This window comes from Apteryx rowi, unplaced genomic scaffold, assembly GCF_003343035.1.
Source record: "Apteryx rowi isolate R43461 unplaced genomic scaffold, aptRow1 scaffold_162, whole genome shotgun sequence".
Taxonomy (NCBI): domain Eukaryota; kingdom Metazoa; phylum Chordata; class Aves; order Apterygiformes; family Apterygidae; genus Apteryx; species Apteryx rowi.
The window spans coordinates 1,508,385-1,528,673 of record NW_020447886.1 but is presented as its reverse complement, the minus strand read 5'-3'; the positions used below and the strand labels follow the sequence as shown (position 1 = coordinate 1,528,673).

The 20,289-nt window shown below is 37.1% G+C and overlaps 2 protein-coding genes across 5 annotated transcripts in view; one reads left to right on the top strand and one right to left on the bottom strand.

The window, feature by feature from the left end:
• HNRNPH3 (heterogeneous nuclear ribonucleoprotein H3) overlaps window positions 1-250 on the bottom strand; it is a 7,578-nt gene extending 7,328 nt beyond the window's left edge. For 2 of the 3 annotated variants that reach the window (XM_026059952.1, XM_026059953.1), the window contains exon 1: window positions 36-250. The gene's annotated coding sequence lies outside the window, so the exon portion shown is untranslated. The remainder of the gene's footprint in view (window positions 1-35) is intronic. The other variant, XM_026059951.1, reaches the window with a different exon arrangement.
• A 262-nt stretch (window positions 251-512) lies between these two features.
• PBLD (phenazine biosynthesis like protein domain containing) lies at window positions 513-18,702 on the top strand. 2 transcript variants are annotated; one of them, XM_026059962.1, is made up of 9 exons: window positions 513-1,076; window positions 3,348-3,447; window positions 6,081-6,179; window positions 6,706-6,815; window positions 6,933-6,962; window positions 7,474-7,562; window positions 8,727-8,905; window positions 10,724-10,786; window positions 15,828-18,702. In XM_026059962.1, the coding sequence occupies exons 1-9, from the start codon at window positions 993-995 to the stop codon at window positions 15,938-15,940; spliced, it is 867 nt and encodes a 288-aa protein (XP_025915747.1). In that variant the 5' UTR covers window positions 513-992; the 3' UTR covers window positions 15,941-18,702. The 2 variants fall into 2 exon arrangements, with proteins under 2 accessions (XP_025915747.1, XP_025915748.1); XM_026059963.1 differs by lacking the exon at window positions 15,828-18,702 and adding an exon at window positions 12,043-15,818.
• The last annotated feature ends 1,587 nt before the right edge of the window (window positions 18,703-20,289 follow it).

The following is a 20,289-nucleotide window of genomic DNA, read 5'->3' as shown; positions in this document are numbered from 1 at the left end:
GGAGACCGGCTCCCTCCGGTCCCCTCCGCACTCACCAGCGGACCCTCGCACACCCCTCGACGTGCCCCGGCAGGAGCCTCTGCCTGGAAGACGCCCCTCGCCGCTCCCAGCCGCCCGGCGAGTTAGGAACCTACGCAACCCCGGCGGGCAGGATGGCGTCTCCGCCGCGCAACTATCGCGATAGCCACGCCGCGCTCCTCAGCCCCAGCCGGCAGGGAGCGGCACATGCGCGCCTGCGGGCACGGGGCGCCACAGCGCATGCGCGGCGCGACGGCGGAGGGGGAGGTGAAGCCGCCCGCCTAGCCCTTTCATGGGTAGCGCCGTGCGGCCCCACGGCGCATGCGCCCTCGGCGCCGCCGTCACGCAGTGCCCTGTGTTTGCTTGGCGCCAAGAGGCGCCCGCGCGCGCGCGGTGGGGGCGGGCTGTGTGAGCGCTCCTCGCGCCTGCGCGCGCGCGCGGCTCCCTCCTGTCACGGCTGCGCGCGGGCGCCGCCTCGCGCCGGCCGTTGGCCGTTGGCCGTGGCCGTTGGGGCGCCGCTCGCGCGCGTCGCGCAGCGCTTCCAGCTCTTTCGGAGCTGGCTTGGGAGGCAGGTGGGGGAAGGCCGTGCGGCTGGGGCGCACGCAGTGGTGGCTCGGACCTTCTCGTCTTTACCGCTGTGGTGAAGCGGGGGCAGGCCAGGCCGGGGAGCCTCTCACAGTTCTTCCCCTCCCAAATGCCTCACCGCGGGCCCGTGAGGGCGTGACTGGCGTAGGTAGCCAGTGCTGCAAGACAGAGCTGGAGATCTGCTGTAAATTACTAAAAACAGCCAGGTGTCGAGCGCCGGGGGCGAGAAAGGGGGCTTGGGTCCGTGTGCGCGTGCCCGGAGATGACGGGGTGGGAAGCCGCTGGCTCCTCCTGCTTTTAGGGAAACATTAACTTCCAGAGCTGTGCTATCATTTGGAGAGAAAGGGGAAAGTACAGTATCAAAAACAACGCTAAACAGGCGAAAAAGAATGCAGATTCCCATTTTTACAGTTGATGCATTTACAAACCGGTCATTTTCTGGAAATCCTGCGGCAGTTTGTCTGCTTGAACACGTGAGTTTAAAAAGTTATTTTGCGAGGGTGACTAAAACGGCATTTGCCTTTCTGTACTTGAACTGAGCCTGAGCGCTAAGGACTGAATTGCACTTTCTTTCAGGGGTTCAGCTTGCAAGCATTGTTTGCTGTTGCTCCAGAGTACTTCTGCAGGGGAATTAGCACAGCAATACCTTTTTCAATCAGATTGGTTTTGTACAAGACATGTATTTTGTGTGTTTTTACAATAGGCTAATTTTATTCGAAGTGAGTTAAGCCAAAAAGAAACATTGAGGATTCAAAATGAAATGTCCGAAAGGAAATGCCATAACATTATAGATAGTACTTCGTAGGGTGTTTTTTTTTTTAATTAAGTATTTAGGGCTTTTCCCTCCTTTTTTCACAGAAAGAAAGAGAGGGACTATAGACCTGGATCTGAGTCTTTCACCTTTAGTGTGTCTGGTTCGACTTTAGCCAGGTTTAGACAAACAAGTCTTTATCACCTGAAAGTTGCATGATAGTTTGAGTGCAGTTGATGGTAGTTGATGTTCTGAACAATTTTTGTTCTAATTGGTACACTGTTGACAACTTCTACCAAAAGCTATTTGTTAAACTGGATTAGAGAATTTATTAACCTTTTATTATTTGCATGGTGTCACTTGGTGAAAATTATAAGTATGAAAATATAAGTACTGCAGTCAGTGGTAGCTTGTATTGACAATATTAATCCTATGAACGTTCTCTCATACAGTACAGCATACTTGCCAGCTCACTGGTAGTTAAGATTGAGAACATACCACTTTAGAGGTATTTTTTTGCCTTCTAAAATCTAAATGCTCCCTCTCAAAATGAAGTTCCAGTAAAATTATGAGCTTCTAATTACGTTTTTATATATTAAATTAACTTTATTACATTAATATATATTTACCATGAGGGTATGCATGCTGCCTTTGGGGTATTTAGGTTTTGCATTTTAAAGTTTTCTCCACAGTGCTTAGGGTTAGAGGCTTCAGTTTCGTGTAAAAGGTGAGATTCTAATTAATTATTTTATTCTAAGCTCTAAGAAAATATAATGCAGCTGACAGCAAAATTTCTCTTCTCCCCTGTTCCCTTCAAAGCCTCAGCAGATGCTTTACAAAAATTGTTGAGAGTAGTGCAAGAAAGAAAAACCTTTTCTGCCCTTCAGAAGTGCCACAGGATGGCAGTATTTCAGTACAATTCCGGTATTTTTAATAATGCTTTGGCTGGCCTTTGTTTTGGATTGGTGTCTTTGGAGTAGTTGACAGCCAGAACCATTTTCCTGGACAAAACAAGACTGTCACTATAAAAGGCTAGGATGTTGTTTCATGGTATAGAAACCACTGTGCAAATAGATGTCTATTATACCAATCAGTAATTGTTTCATATCTGTTGTTTGCGATCATTAGCTAAAGCTGATTAAAGTTAGTGAGGGTAATAAATAAAAACAGCAGGGCACATCTTAATCTGTCAGATATTGCCCCTGAGCAGCTTATTTTAGTACTTTCTTTCATTTGTGTCTTAATATTTTAAAGACCTCAAGTTTGGCCAATTAGTCGTCAGCATAATTGTTTGGAAAGCAGTGGAACAAGGGGGAAATAGAATTTTGTGCAATCACTGTAACTCATGTATCCTGGGATCACTATTCACTGCTTATATCAGCAGGTAGTTAGAGCAGAATGTAGTGAGCTTCAGCATTTGTCTTTCAGGTTTATCTCCTCTGAACTTACGCTGGTTTATCATCTTGCTCCCATCTTTCACACAGTAATATTGAGGGTACACCAGTAAGCACTGGTCAGCCATCTTAGCCATTGTCTTAGCCATTGCTACATGCTGCTAGCTGGCAAGGAGGATCTGGATGGATTTTTCAGAGTTACAAAGAGAGTGGTATTTAATTTGAGTTGCTGTTAGTAATGATGTACCAGCATGACTTTCGTCGTAACCTTAGAAAAGATTTGTGTTCATGGACAAACTGAGTTTAGAATAGGGTTTTTTTTTTTTGTGTGTGTGTGTGTGTGATTTTATTCACCGTGTTCCAAGAATTTGTAAGCTACTGGGACAGATATTTAGAAATGCTGGTGTATCACAATAATAAAAATAGTTATCCCATTTCATGCTTAAAGATTTGGTTTTATTCTCAGAAATTATTTTGAACTAAAAATAAAATTATGATTTATTATAATGGAAAAATGAAATAACTGTATATATTTGATAGAAAGTTTGATTCTGCTGCTTATGGCCTGATTTTCATTGGGTTTGTTGTCTCAACATTAGGACTTGAATGAAGACTTGCACCAAAAAATTGCAACAGAAATGAACCTCTCAGAAACTGCCTTCATCAGAAAACTGCGCTCCATGGATGACTTTACCAAAAGTGAGTCATTCTGTTTACCCAGCAAAATCTCTTATAAAGAAGTAGGAAGACACTACAGGTACTGTTTTTAAGGAGTGGTACTAATTTATAAGACAGCAAAAGCAAAATCTTGGAGTTGTCATGCATCTTTTGCACACATTTTCTTAAAAATATTTGTGTTGCATATCAAATGAATTTTACAACAGATGAACATTTATTATTCATAAAGTAGGCAAAATATTTTAATACCTTTTACTAAAAGAACAAGTTACATATAGAAAATGTATACTTAAAGTGCTATGCAAAGGTGCTTCAGGTAGTACTTCCATTATAACCAATACTTTCTGGAAATAATTCTGTATTACATAAGCAGAAGAATAGAGATGGAAAGAGCTTATCTTTTATATAGAAGACTGCAAAGTGAATAGAATCTGTTCAGTAAATCATCATTCTTTTTCCTTTAGTGTAACAGAAACTTCTGATTCTATAACGTGCTGTTGTATCATCCTTGTACATTATAATATTGTAAGTTAGGTTACATTTCACTGAAACTGGGATAACTGTAATGTGTTATTTGAGGTGGGTTGTCCCAAACTCTCATGAGCTGTCTATGGAGCCAATACTGAAACAAGCAGGTTTCCAACAAAATGGAATTGAAATTGCCCAAAGCAAACACATTAGGCTGCTCAAACATTTGATTAGTGTGAGTGACAGAGGGGTTTCACTGGTGTTCTCTAATAGTGTATGTGAGGGAGGATGAAAGAGGGAGACATTGAGGAAGACAGAAAGCATCAGATAAAATTGAGTCTAGTCAAAATTGCTGTGTTTATTAGTTTTCGGCTACAGTGGTTTGCTGATTCTGCTCGCTTTGCAGCTATGCAAATGGTACTGGTGGCATAAGTAAGGGACTGGAGCCCCACTAACCTGGAGTTAGATTCCAGGTTAAGGTACCATATTGCCATACCCTCGGTTTTGATATGATGTGGTGGAAGAGACAGATAAACAGAGCTTTGGGGTTATAGACTGTCTGAAAGAGGCCCTAAAACAAGCAAGCAAAGAAACTGTTCCATGTCATTTGCTGTTTTGTTGAGGGAGCAGGATTTTGTACAGGCTCCGTAATTAAAGAGAATTTTCTTGAAACAATAACTGTTGTAACTTACTCCTATTGTTAATAAATTGGAATTTTGTTTCAGGGTTAGACTAACTGCTTGAATCAAGCAGTTAAATATTTTTCATTTTTCATGGTAACATTTTTCATGCTAACACCTTGCCAATACGTATAATACACTTATTTATTTTCAAATCTTCCATATCCAACAGCACATAAAATGCCAGCTTCTAGTTCATTAAAGTGCTTTTGATATTAACAGGACTAATGTTTGTGAGGTCAGACCTATGCAGTTGCAGTACAGGGGAAGAATTTTTTGAACCAACTCAGTCACTGAGCTATACCTAAGCATGTGTGAGGTATGGCAGAAGCGAGAGGAGTCCCAGCACAGAGTGTTAGGGACACCAGAATGTCACTTACAAGACCATCATCTGCTTCTGGAGCATAGGATGATTTAGTAAGGACTCCTGGCCAGACAGTATGTTTCTGCAGGACTAGGAGTTTAGGATCAGTGCATTTCATTTAACGTTCATTAATGAAAATCTGCAGTATTTCAGAGAGACATTAATTTATGAGAGAAAGAACTGTTTTCTTAGCCTGAGTACAGCTGTCTCTCTCAATCATCCAGCTGGGTGTCCTGGGTCACAGTATGCTTGTCCGTCTCCAGTTTGTCATGGCTGACTCCATTTCCTCCTACTTTCAGCCATCATTTCCACTTGGGCGAGTGCATTAACACCACAGCAGGCTTGGCTCACAGCTGGCTTCCATGTCTGCCCTATTTCAAATTGCTTCTCTGTGATTTTCCTCAGTTCAACCACTAGGTTTTGTGGTGATTCTATTTGTTTTCATTATGTAGGGGACTCTGACTTTAATGCACTAATTTTTCACAACGACAATAACAAAACTTGGTTATATGAAGTCTCTTTTCTTCCTTTTGCACCTTTTAATCATATTTGTATGGTAATTATTCATTTGAAATATATTTTCATGAGCTCTGTCTTAAATACCATAGTGCAAGAACTCTGCAAAGTTTACAGGAAACCAAAGATAGTGCACTTGGCTCCATTTTTTTTTAAACAACAAATGTGACTTTTAGTGAAATTAAGGATAAATATACGTTAGAGGCTTCTACCAGTGTTGGCTGCTGTTTCAAGCAAAATAATTCTTAACTGACATAGCTCTCATATAGATTCCATTATACTAGTAAAGCTGTCTTCACTGGTGTATCTTGTTTTACTCATGGGGAGAGAAAATGGTTTTACTGTAGTGATTAAAGAAAAGCATTGTTTTGCTAGTAGGCAGCTGCTTTGCTCTTGTAACAAACTAGCTTTCCTATATTAGTAATATACTGGCTCAAAGAAGAGACATGACTCAAAAGCACTGGTTATTCCAAAAAATCAGTACAGAATAGATTCCTTAAAATGTGTTTACGACTGAGACTGATTATAACATGCATTTTGATTGACTGAAATGTCATCACTTTGTAAAAAGTTTTGAAATAAATTGAAGAAAAAGGCTCTTCCAAATAATAAAATTTCTTTTTAAGGTTCCTGCTTTGGGCTGAGGTGGTTCACTCCAGCCRAGGAAGTTCCTCTCTGTGGTCATGCTACGCTTGCGGCAGCTGCTGTATTGTTTCATATACAAAGTAACGTATTTTTACAAGCAATTATTGTAACTTTTAAAAATTCCTTTCTGATTAAGAAAATCTCCCTTTATTATTTCCTACCGCAAACACACTTAAATCTTTGGTACATTTAGAGAATACATGCAAAGACCTTAGATACTGTCTTTTATAACTGTTCTGTAATTCTACATTCAGATTCCCATGCCCCACTATCACTCTTGTTAAAAAAAGAGTCCTAAGTATGCAAATTTCATTTGAGAGAGATACAGTAGAGTTTGATAAATAGGGAATATTGGCCCTTCTGTTAAAAACTCCTATACATTCTGGGGATATGCAGGAAACATTCACTGGTAATTGCTGTGTTCATTAGCCTCAGCAGCTTATTGAGTTAGCTGGGAATTTTGTCTCAGAATACAGTTTCGCTGTGGTTATATTTTAACTGCGTAACTAACTTTCTGAATATACTGGGCTACTCTAGGAACTATAATAATTTAGATTCAATTCTTAGATTAAATATACAATGAATGTTGTAATGCTGTCTCTCTAGAAAACACAAATTCAGTTCTCACTTTTGTGACTCTGAGTGGCGAATTGAAAGCTAGACAAGTGGAAGATCATATTGTCCTGGACTTACCGCTTTACTTAACCTACCCACAGGTCAGTGAAATTTTTATTCATAAAAGGCTTTAAAGAAAAAATATGTGTGTATACGTATACTCCCCGAATATATTTATCTGTACACTTTTTTACAAATTTTTTTTTTTTTTGCTCTAGGTATTTCAGGAAGTAGAAGAATTAATAAAGGTAAAAATAGAATGTGCATGTGATGTTCAAAGCACATTTATAATAACTATACTTACTTTTGTATACTAAAAAGACTGAGAAGTGACAACATCATGTTGCTTGATGCACTCCCCTAGAATATGAGGTCTGACTACTGCAATTCAGAAAATGGAGTTCTCCAAAATGCTGCGGCTCAACTTTGGTCTCTCACTGACTGGAATGTCAGTATTTGAGTGACATCTTTCAGCTTGTTTTATGCATGTGAGGTCAAGTCTCATGTCCTTGCCCGTGCCTCAGTTCCTGAATTTCCTTCCAAGTTGCCGTCTACAGAGCTGTTATGCATACCCATATTCATTCTACGTGCACTTAGTGCATTTGCTTTTCTTGCTTGCATGTACTTGAGGGCTGCATGAAAGACCTTGCATAAGCCCTTTTCTAGTGGGGGAATTTGTTCTAATAAAAATTTTAATGATATAATATTTTATATTCAAATTACTTTGTTTTTCTTTGTTTCCTTTAACTTTTTCACCAGGCAGCCATAGGTGACATGATTGTTCAAGATCTCTGTTATTCGCCTGACACAAAGAAACTCCTAGTCCGTCTCAGTGATGCTTATGAAAGGTGTTTAACACTTTTTTTTTTTTTAATCAAGCATGTAGAAATTGTGTCCTCTTGTTTAACCACTATTCCTGACATACTAGGTTCTTTTATCTATTTTAAAAACAGATGGAGATTAAAAATGCTTTAAACTCTCATGTTAAATAGTTATACAATCTTCCCAGATGAGCGTATTGAAACTGACAAGCTAAACAAGATCAATCTGAAACCTACCTCCAAAAAAGGAGGTATAGGAAACAGTTGTAACAAGAATGTATTTTTCCCCATCCTGCCGAGTCAGAAATGATTCAGTAACTTAGCAGGAAATTAGGAGCCCTGTTTCTTCAAAAAAAGAAATAAGAGTTTCATAGCTGTAGAGTTCCACTCACAGGGACAGGGCACACTGGCAGGATGGCATGTATTCATACTCCCATTTGACCATAGTCTGCTTACACATACTTTACAGCATCGTAAATAGCTTCATAGAGAAAATTCCATTTCAGATTATTCCAAAGCACTTTTTAATCTCATAGAGAGCTGCATTTGATTGGTGAGTGAAATGTGATTTGAATATATATTGTCCAAACCCGAACTCTTTAATCAGGCCAAATTACTATTAATTTTACTGGCAGCTTGACTTAACTGATGGTTTGAAGACTGAGCTAGTGGGAGATGGAAATATTCCCAGCTGAGTATTCAGTATTTTTACCTCTTTTGGACTTTATTTCGTAGGGAGGTTTCTGCAACTTCACAGAACTGAGACTGTTGTACAGTGCTTTAGGATCCTATAAGGATCTCAGTGGTGGTGTTTGCTTGTTCTGAAAATAGGTGGAGTGGTTACTCTTTGCATTCTGTAGTGCAGAAATAACTTTTCCAGAGATAAAATACTAAACAAATGTGCATTTTTGTAGCTTATATTCCAGGATACTCAGTTTTCAGAAATATAGATAGAAAATATATGGTTTGAATTTTTTTCTTTGCTCACTAGGAGCATGTTATATTCAGTGCAGTCTTCTCTCAAATGACGTTGGCAGAACACTCAGAATCTTATTCTCCTCTAACCTCTAACATTACCTGTTTTGAGATTGTAGAGAAGACTACTTTGTAGTTGATGTCTGATACTTTTCAGTACTTAATTGATGTAAAATGAAGAATATGGGCTATTAAAATACTGTAATTAAATTCAAGATCTGTGTTGGAAGAACTGCAAGTGAGCGCACAAAATTTTCTGTCAGCTGAGAAGACGGGAAAGGTGAAAGGACTCATACTGACTCTTAAGGGAGATTCCAGTGGAAAACATGAAGGCTATGATTTCTACTCCAGATATTTTGCACCTTGGGTTGGAGTTCTGGAAGACCCTGTTACAGGTGTGTGTTTGTGTGATAAAAGACTCTTATTCTTGTCTCAATTCAGTTGAAAAGTTCTCATTAAACTTCATAAATCAGGTTTTGTACTTTGGATTCTTTCCTCTTTTATAAATGATGATTTTATATGGATAGCAGGAATATACTTATTAAGGTAAAAACTTTTATGACCGATGCCAAACTCATTCAGAAAGAATCAGCTTCCTGCTGTCATCAGGCCAGATATTCCTGCCTCTTTTTCAGATCTTTTCCCTGTAAATGTTCTAATTGGAGAAAAAACAGAGACTAGGCAGGTAATGAGTGAATATTGCAGAAGAAACACCCATTTCTGTCACAGTGTCCCATAATTTTTGGTGCTTCAGCTGAGATATTGCCTAGTTTCATGACATTTTACTGTGGATATTCTCAGCCCTATGAATAATATGAATTCAGTTAGTTAAATGTTCAGAGGCAAGAAGGATAGTTTTCTGCTTCCTGTGCTGTACTCCTCAGTGAGTATGATAATGATTGCTGCAGAAGGGTGAAAGTAGTGTTGTTCGCTTCGTTACCAGTTAATCACAGGATAATCATTAGTCAGCTGAGAGCTTGGTCAAAACCTCTCATTAAATATTTTACTAAAAAATTGAAAACTGACCAGACAAACTAAACTTTCTTAACTGGGATAGTGCGAGTAATTCATTGCTTTAACAGAAAGAAAGGTTTACAAGAAATGTAAGCCAAGTGTTTCAGTTGTTTATTAAGCTTCCAATCCTGCTTCCTCTTAAGAGCCAGAGAACAGAGTCTTGTGGATGTATCTGTTCCCAGAGCTCCTTCTTGATGATCTGTGGGAAGACTGGTATTGATAGGTAGAAAAGGCTATTGCTTATCTTCCATCTGTGAGTGACCTTTCTTTCACAGAAAGACATGTTTTGAATATATTGCAGAATTATACTTTTAGTAGTGTTATGGCTTTGTATTATCTTTCTTCATAATGATTTCTCAATAATGCTACATGGTCTTGTGTCCTTGAGCACTGATAATTATAGTTCGCAGTAGAGTTTCCAGCAGAGCTTATTTGCCCGTAGTAGCTAATACAGACTGAAGCAGCATGTCTGCCTATGGATCTGAGAAGTCATCCTTAGTTTTTAAGCCATCTGCCAGTAAGAAACAAACTTGTTCCAAGTTGGTCTTTTATTTTCCAGAGGCTGTAGTGAGACCTTAAAATCTCTTTGTGTCAAATCCTGATGCTTACTGACATTCAAGAGGTTTCTACTTTATGTCCAAGACTGAAAGAAACCTGAATTTCTGATGTGAAAACTGTTAGGAGAGGGAATTTTTTCCTTTCAGGCCGCCTCTTAAGTCCACCTATTCCTATTCTTAACAAAATATTCAAAGGCCTGTTCAGACTCTTTTGTGGATAGCTGTTTATATTTCAGTGAATAACATATCTTGATGTGTAAAATTTTGATTTTGACTTTAATATTTTGAAATTTTGTTACTAGGAAATTTCATTTTTGGTTTAAAAAAAAGAGTAGTTTGGCTGAAGTATTTTAACCTGTACTATTTGTTATTCTTACCAACTGTGGCTTATCATGAAGTCCCAAAATTTCCATTGAAGTCATAGGATGAGAAAGTAATATAGCTTGATCATGAATGAATGAAATTCTAAAGTTTTAAGTTCTGTCTGCTTTGCAAACTCTTAGGAGTTTTTACTCTAAACATACTCACGTAGCCCTTGATTTGTTTAACAGCACTTGATTTGTTTTACATTTTGAATATGATTATTCTATAAAATAGTGATTCTAATTTAATTTTGTACTTTGTCTTCTCATTTCTTTTAAGGGTCTGCCCATGCTGTTTTAAGCAGCTACTGGTCAGAGCAGCTGGGGAAAAAAGAAATGCTTGGTAAGAAGAACTGTTTTGTTGCAAAGCTGCCCATTTATGTGCAAGCTACCCACTATAAAAAGAAAGGATTTATATTATTGCTACAGTCCAAACTCTAATATCACATATCTTTCATTGAGCTACTGTGTATGTAGTACAGACTGGAATACTGCTCATTCTCCCTATCAATTTTCTTAATCTTAGTAGAATAATATGCAATATTTTGTGTGTGAGGCAAGCTGTAAGAAATTACTTTCTTCTCCTTGTACCAACATGACAGACAGTGCCTGCAGGGAAACTGAAGTGTTGGTTTCTGGATCTTAACTCTCTGCAGTTAGTTTTTGATCTCAGGTTTTGGATTTTACCTCTCACGACCTTTCAGCATAACTGAAGCTTGAACTGAACTTCAGATGATGTTGATTATTTGTCCATTTTGACTGAATTTGGGTTGTTTCTTGTTCTCTATGGTTTGCATTTTGGGTATCAGGGAAAAGGTATCCTGTCAGTATTTTCATTCATAATGTGTGCTGTTCAGTGCAATTTGGACACTGGAATGTTAGCTGGCAGCATTTTCTTTCCTTTCATATGTATATAAAGGTGAGACTGAAAGATGGCATGTGTTTTCCATCTGACCTAAGAATTTGTTGAGAATGACTCTAGATTAATCCCTTCAGTGACTTCTTTAGGAAACCTTTTGATTTTAAAATAGGTATTGTTTTTATAGCTAGATAGGAATAGATTATCTATTTTAACATTCTGATTCTGCTTAAAAATGTGCTTTATGCTACTGGTTTTTTGTTTGTTTGTTTCTAATACCTATATATTTAGGAGCAAAGATCACTTTTTGCTCAGGATAATGTTTGTTTGCACTGTAGCAAGAAAGAATATAAGAAAGAATGGGCAATTAAGTTTCAAGAAGATAAAGAATATGACTGTTTCAGCATGAATTGGCCTTAAATATATATGAGTGGGGATAAGATACATGGGCCCCAGCAAATTTTATTTGCTTGTGATATTTTATTTGCAATCTTACTTTTAAATGTTTAGGCCTTAGAGAAGGAATTTGAGATGACCGGATCTCTGAAGTCAAAGAACAGATTTATTATTGGTATTTTTGCATCTTGAGAAAATAAATGAGATATGTTAGTTGGGTCACACATTTTGTTGTTAAGCAAGAAACTGAAGAACTCAGTGGAAAAAGCCAAGAGAAACTGTTATACCTGACAGCATCGCATAAAAGAAGCATTAGGTGTCTGTCATGCTTCTCATGTTTCTAGCACTCTGCCAGGAAATGGAAGAACAGAAGCAGTACAAAATCACCTTGGTACTCCAGGCCCTGTCTGGCTTCCTAAGGAGGCGCGGGGGAGTTATCATTCCTTTGTGCACCTGACATCAGTTAAGTTTTCAGTAACATTTAGAACAGAGGTTGGACCCTTGAACTAATCAGGTTCCTCGTCGATAAAAGTAAATATTTTTCCAAACAAACAACTACCGTGAATACTTGCCTTCCTATATTTGGCCAAATTAATCTCAAAATGGACTTCTTTTGAGAATGATAAACTCTTTGAAGGACATATTAGCCCTCCATAGCTCAGTATGATAATCCACAGTGACTGAGACCCTGTGCATCATGGACTGATGGAAAGATTTAACATTCTGTTCTGAAGATCTCATATTTGCATTTATATCACACAAATCTGTGGTAATTTCTGTAAAGTTGGAAGAAAACCCATACTTTCTGAAGAGGAGAAGGTTACAGAATGGCTGTTTCTCAGAAGGTTTGACTTTTTTGGATGTTAATGTGGGATTTGAAGCTTTTCCATCCCATCAGTGGACACTGAAATCACTGCATTACACTAAGTAATCAACAGAAAATCTGTCTGTGTTTAGAAGATACTTTCTTCTACTTTTACGTTTTCATGTATTTTGTTTGTACTGGATTATGTCTCCTCTTTTAGAGAAACTAACTCAAACAGCAAAGACGATTTGTGCTGTAATCAGTTCCCCTAAAGTATTTAGGCGGGAGAAAGAAGCCCAACATCCCACAGGGGATTTTTCATATTTCATGCATGTGTGTCCTCAGACGTCCTTTTTATGGAAGTTATGCAATATGGATTTAAAGAGGACAAGTTCATTTGACATCTGACCAGTTTTCTCCATTCTAAGATACCTTTTACAACTATACATTAGGAATACAAGCTTTCCAAACAGGTTACAGAAGAATTTCCAAAATATTTTAAAGAGAAGGAGCTTTATGCAGGACACTTTTTAATTTAAGGGAAAGCTTAAACTCTTTCTGTACCTCTTTACTTCAGAGAATTGATTTGTAGGGAAATTTTGCCTCTAACTTTTCTGATTCCTTCTCAATATAGAACTGGTTTGTGGCTTTTAAGGTGGGTTTTTTTTTTTTTTGAAAGAAAAAAAACCCCTGATAACTGAAAGATACCCATTCACAAATTTTTCCAGGATTACTTTCAGCACAAGGTCCTGTCATTTAACTTTTCAGCATTGTAACATTTTGGTTTTTAATGTAGGAATTGCTTCATAAGGTAGAAGAAATCCACCCGTATTTGGGTGTTTCCCTAATCTGACATCTGATCAAGAGAAGAGTTCTGCAGCATTGTAACCACAGCTTTCATGTTTTCCAGTTAATCTTGGCATATAGACTGATAGAATTTACTGTCTTTTTTAGTAGATACTCTCTTTCACTAGGGCTACCTCAGATTTATACATTAAGTGTAACATTTCTGCCAAAGGAGAGGTGTTCTCTCCATCAATCACTAGGTTCGTCCATCTTCTTTCTTAGATTAAAAAAGTCTTGGAGATCTTAAGCTTCACTTAAGCGATACACAATAACTGCCTAAAAAAAGAGCTTTTTCATCAATCCTTACATAGGGATTAGAAATTCAGCCTAAATAATAACTTTTAAAAATAGATATTTTTATAAGAATGACAGTTGTTTCTGACTTGATGTCATTATCATGACATCATTATCATGACATCATGAAGAAAATTCCTAAGTCCTCAAATTCTGTAACCAGCAGTCATTTAGATGTATCTAGTCTAATAAGAAACTCCTCAACACAGCAGGTTAATATTAGTTCAAGATCACCGGCCTCCTTGTGAAGGCAGGGATGCATATCTGCATACTAAAGTTCAGAATCTTTATACATAAGCTTAAACTTTTCTCTAACTCAGACTAATCACAGAGGAATTCAGGGTGCTGTGAATTCAGCTGCTGTCTATTATTTCTACAGATCAGAATGTGCATATTTGTTTTTATTCTGGGAATAGTTTATATAGCAGGAGATTTTCCTGGTAGATACAGATGTGGAAGGGAAGCACAACTGGATGATCCAAAAATCAAATGCACACCTGAGATGCATGAAAGGCTGTGAAGACATTGCTATTGAATGAAATGTTCCGGTTAATGAAATGTTCATTGCGGGTCTGTTTACTTTCAGACATAATGTGAAATATCAATGCTTTTGTGTGACAGAAAGAAATGATCAAGTATCTTTTTCAACTTGGGTAAAGTTTTCTTAGGTGTGGTTTTTTTTACCTTCTCATTTGGCGATTTCTTTAAAAATAAAATAAAATGGCATGCTATCAAAATAATCTCAGTAATCCTGCCATGAAATGTAAAGCAATACTTCCACAGTTTAAAAAAAATAAAACCAAAACCAAACTTCTGAAGATTTGAAACAATTTTCCCCTTTTCTTTAAATCTGCTGTCACGAGAGTGGGAGAGCTTAGCTGTGGATCCGCATTTGGCAATAATAGTTCATCAAATTTAGCATGGTCTGGTTCTTTAGAAGTCCAAAATATTTCAAGTAAAAAAAATTAGTGCATATATAGATATTGTTGTCATAAGTTAAAAACAGTAACTAGCACGTCTATAAATGGAGAAGAACAGAAAGTATCAATATTGATCTTTATATAGCTCCAGTGCACACTGTTTTGGAGTGCTTTGTCTCAGAATCTGATACCCTGTTTTCATAAGAGTTTTCTTGTCAGCTGCAGTTACGAAATTGTTTTGAAGTGTACTATATATACCGTCTGTTAGAGATCCTGTACTCTGTTGGGATCTGAATACAATCTCTATCAAGTTTACAAACTGCTGTTTTCAAACAGTGAGGAAAAATATACCCTGTAGCTTCAAACAACTTTTGTAATAAAATTTGGAGAGTAAGAAGGTTGTGAACATCAATGGTTCATTGTGCATGTACTGCCTTTTACAAAAACGAAGTGACCTTTGCCAAATGTCATCTTAATCAGGCCATTTTCTGATCAGCTAGTTACACAACTAAAACTAGACTCCTGAAAGAAGACTCAACAGGCGAGGAGAACGTTATCTTCCCACCTGAATATGACTGAACAGTTTAGGCAAAGGCTTAGCTTTGTAATTACTTACAAGTGGAAGGCTATTTCTACTCAAAATTTTATCCAGGTAGGTTAAATGATATATTCAGCATTATACAAAACAATATCTTTTCCTTTATTTAGGAATTTGGTCTCACTTGGTGGCAGCTTAAGCAGCATCTAGGTCATTTTGAAGACCTCTTCCACTGGCTACTTGAGTTTATTTACACATTGACCAAACACATTCTTTGAACCTAGTACCTAGCTCAGGTGCTCAATACCACTAAAGTGGTTCTCCATTCTTATCCAGTTAATATTCTGTGTTCATTCTTCTTATGTACGGAAACAGTCTATCCGATGAATGGGAGAATTCAAGACGCGTTCAGATATACAAAGGAAACTTGGTTGGCTACATCACAAAAAAACCATACTTTGTTACTTATATTAGCTAGTATTTTTGTCACACTCAATACACAAGTCAAGTTGTAGTCTGAGATACACCTTCAACTAATTTTCACCTGTAAAAACAATTCATCCAGGGTATCCCTGGGACAGAGTTCGCCTTGGTGCTTCTTGCTTTTTGGGGAGAAAGAAGCCTCATTTCCCTGAGTTTTCATGAACTCTGGGTGTGGATTTTTTTTATTTTTTTAATAATTTGTAATACTAGAATTGTAACTTGTGGATTCTTGTTTTCATTTAGCCTTTCAATGTTCTCGCCGTGGAGGAGAATTGAAGATTTCACTACGTAATGATGGAAGAGTTGACATTGCGGGGCAAATTGCTGTTGTATTAAAAGGAAATTTGACTTTCTGAAGAAATTGACACTAGCAGTTTTGTTGCCCACACCTCAGTTTGTTCATATTATGCTAATTCCTTCTTAGTTATAGGTGGTAGATCACCACTGTCTTCAAAAACCTTTGATTGCTTAATGTCCATTTAAAAACTTGCTTGAAAATGTTCGCTTCTGATCTTTAAGATCTTTGATTTTATCTTTTTCACTTTTTTCTCACCACTTCATATGTACACTGATCTCAGAAATTGTCCAAGGACAGCTGTTTTCTTTTTCCCCTCTCAACTGACTTTTTTTCCTTTGCATTCAAATCCCATCTTAAAAGCCATTTCTCCTTCCTGGATTTGTTTGTAAAGTTCTCTGATCCATAAAATAATCACTTTTTCCATATTCAGTCATTTTGCATGAAATATGACTACAGTCCTTAAAAAAAAAAAAAAAGTTTTTACTGTACCTAGAAATTATGCTTACAATCTATGTTCATTAATTAACTTGAATTAAGCTGTGAAAAAAATAGAAATAGTTTAGAAAAATGCTTTGTGGTTCTTTTTTATGAATAGGATTTTCAAAGATGGCTGGTATTGTGGTGGCTTATGGTACTGTAGCTTGGTTGATATTTTTAATTAAAGTTTTAGCAGAAAGATTTAGGAAATTAATAGTGATACCCTTAAAATCTGAAAGAAAACATTATTGGTTACAGTAACAGATTTTACTTTTCAAAGACTGAAATTTTGCTCCTAAATTTAAGTCTTCTGTAATTTTCTTCGTAGAGCATACTGCTTCAGATTTTGTCACTTTTTCCTTTAGTGTTCTCATCTTGCTTTTCTCCAGGTTCATTAGGAATATTGAACTGTTCCAGTTACTCTAGCTAAAACTCTATTTCTTCTTTCTAATCACTTCTGTCCTAAACGTTGCTTTAATTTTTCTTCTTTGTGATCTTTCAGGATAAAGTATTTTGAATTCAAAGGCATTATCATACTGTGGGAACAGCTGGATGTGATATAAACCGTTATAAATGACAAGGAACTCTGCTGTGCCAAAATCCCCTGTTGCCAGCTTTTGCAAATTTTATCACAACTCATAATAGCTGATGTTTTACTTAAGCTGAAGCAGCTGGAGGCAGGTAACAATGTGAGACTCCTAGGATTCATTTAGCATAAAAGTTTCTGACTCCTGTGGCTACACAGAACATATTGAAAATGTGATTTAAGTGCGCCACAAAGCTCCAGAGTTGGGTGATGAACAGAAGGAATCTCCAAATTGAAACGCATATTCTTTTTCAGTGTTTGGTCTTTTTGAACTTCTGGGACCTGACATATAATATACAAACATGGGATTATCAGATGCAAGACATGGCTATGGAGGCAACTGTCAACAGCAGTGTTGCAATGGCATATTTTGCAGCTACCTTGACCTTGCCTTTTCTTAAGCCAAATAGCTGCCCTTCCTGCTAGTGACTTGGACCTTCCTGCCTAGGAGTACTGTGGGCATGTTTTGCTGCATTTGTCACTCCATAGTGGCTTATGCAAAGAGTGAATCTGGTCCATAATCTGGGATACTTAAAAAAAAAAACTTTTTAAGAATATAAATGAACAAAAGAAGCAGTTATTGTTCACCTGTCCAGATTTAACAAATAGGCAGTACAATTTTCTTACCCAAGGGGACCAATAATCAACAAAGCTCAGTAAATTTTAAATGTACCTGCTATCTAAATTTCCTGACCAAATCGATATACTTGCTGCTTAATGCATTTTTTTTTTTTCATAGTTTACTACTACTTAGTCTCTGTTTTTGCTCAGGATAGAAAAATCACCAGAGCTCCGGTGGGAGACTATGCAGTAATGTGTTTGTAATCAACAGATTAGTTCATCAGCCATGATTTATTAATGATGAATTAATTATACCTGATTGTGCAGTTCTGCTGCCTAAATGGAGCTTTAAAGGCGTTATTTTATTAATCATCACTGTGCTAATTGCAGACACTTACAGAAGGATCACTAATTAAACATGCAACCATATGCAAAACAAGCAAGGCTGCTGAGAGTGGCAAGAATAAGAGCACTCATTTTTTGAATAACAAACTTTATTCTTCCTGAAATATTGTGTAGTTGACCTGGTGATGCTAAGACTTGGGCATTGCACATTTTCAGTCAGCAGTAAAGTAAATAAAATGTTGGGACATATTCTGTCTTTCCTAGTGCAAAAACTGTAAGTTGTGTGAAGAACTTCAAACTAAGTTACTTAGAGTTTGTGTAGCCTTGTTCACATGTTCATGCAAAGGATTTACCTATTAGTTTTATTAGCTGTATATAGTTAATCAAACTTAACCTAGAGCCAAGGTACTGAAAACCGATTGCTAGTTGCCGAGTTACCTTAGCTCCAAATAAAATGTCCAGTTAGGTTTGAAGTGAGAACTCAGGCTGATTGTTTACTCTCAAAACTCCATGAGTTTCATTTCAAAAAGAGGGGAACACACTGATGTTCAAATTTAGTAAAGTTAACTTCTAAGAGCCAATTCAGTGTGGAAAATGCAGAAAGGAAACAATACTTAAAGGTAGATTTCTGTGAATGGAATATTATAATTTAAATAAAAATTAGGGTCATTTGACCTTCAGTTTGTGCAGCACAATTTTTAGGTACTTATAATGCTAATAATGTCTAAATGCTACAGAATTTCATTTCATGCAGACGTTATCATCATGGACTTTCATGGACTTTTTTTTTCTTATGCAGGTTGTTAGGCCTTCCTCATTAATTAAATAAACCTTCCTTTCAGAGAGACTTTTCTGGGACTGCCTGTGTAAAATTATTACAGTTCTGAACATAAAAGTATGGAGTTCAGTATTATTCTAGGAAAATAGTTAATGCCTCTTGATTAAATTAAAATGTTATATCAGTAATTAAATGAAGATACAAATTGGAAAGTTGGAGAACTGTAATGTCTCTTTGTTTAGGGTTTCTGGTGCAGGGAATTTGCAGAACTGTTCTTTGCTGCTCTCATAAGAGAGTATTAATGTAGCACAGGGATGTGTTGAAGCAAAAGCTTTAGGTCAGAAGGAGCAAATTATGGGAAGGGAGTATACAGCTGAAAATTCCTATGTGTTTGAGTATTATTTACCATGAGTGTCCTACAGAAGGTTGTTCTAAGCCACTGTAAGTTTTGAGGAAATCTCTTGCTAGATCCAGCAGCCAAGATGTGAAAATTCAAATGTACATTTGCTCATGTTACTTCTTTAGCATGTGCCTCTGCAGAGGCACAGCTCAGGTAGGGGCCAGGAAGAAAGCACATAACCAAGAGGAAGGGTGTGAAATAAGGCAAAAAAAAAAAAAAATCCTTGAGCAACATAGACCATTAAGTTTGTTGCTACAGAAATTAAAGTACAGCTGAAAAGGAGAGAAAATAAAATGAGAAGCCATTTTTGTATACAATAAGCAATTTGACAGATTTGCTTAAGGTATTCATGAAAATCCTTTGCATTTATTCTTTGGTGTTTAGATGAGGATAGACAGAGAGCATTCGTTGACACGTTATTACCAAAATTGGAAAGTATTGCAAAAGGTGGAAATAAAAGATTTTACAAATGTAGATGCAGCAAGAGGTCATAGAAAGGAGCCATGTGTACCATAAGGGATAGAAGGAAAATTAGCAACAGATGAGGTAGTTGTTTCTGAGACTGAAAGATTTCTTTGTCTCAGTATTCATCAGAGTGACAGGGAAACATGCCAGAAACAGAGGGAACCTTCCCAGGATTAAAAAAAGGAAACTAAATGAAAATTAAGGGTGATGCCAAATCAGGTGAAAATTAAATTAGTTCAACTGAAAACTGAGAAATTGCCAAACTAAGCAGTTTGAATCTGAGTTCTTTTTTGCAGAGGAATAGATTTGTCATTAAAATAATTCTCGGATTTATGCAAAAGGATGGAACACAGGATTTTTCACAATCACTCAGTTACTGTCCTTATTTAATTTCCTAAAAGTTATTACCAACAATAACTCAAAAGTTTCAGAATAATGGGGAAATAAAATAAATGAAGAAATATATCAGATATTAGAAAAGTGTGAAAGAAAAGTGTTTAGATGTTGGTTCAGTCTAAGACCTTTATTTTGGTCTTAACATCTAAAACTATATGAAAAAATGAGTTATAAACACTTCTGAATTTGTTGATTTCTTTAGTGATTCACTTAGCTGTTGTGTTTTTGCCTTACTGATTGTCAAAAAAGGACATTACCTGGTTTTATCTCCATGAATCATATAAGTATACAAACTAGTTTTATCCACTTTACAGTGTTCTGTAACTTTTTTGTGACACCTGCGTGCTGCCCCCCCCCCCATCCCCAAACCAAAATCCTCTTTTCCATAAGTAATTTTTG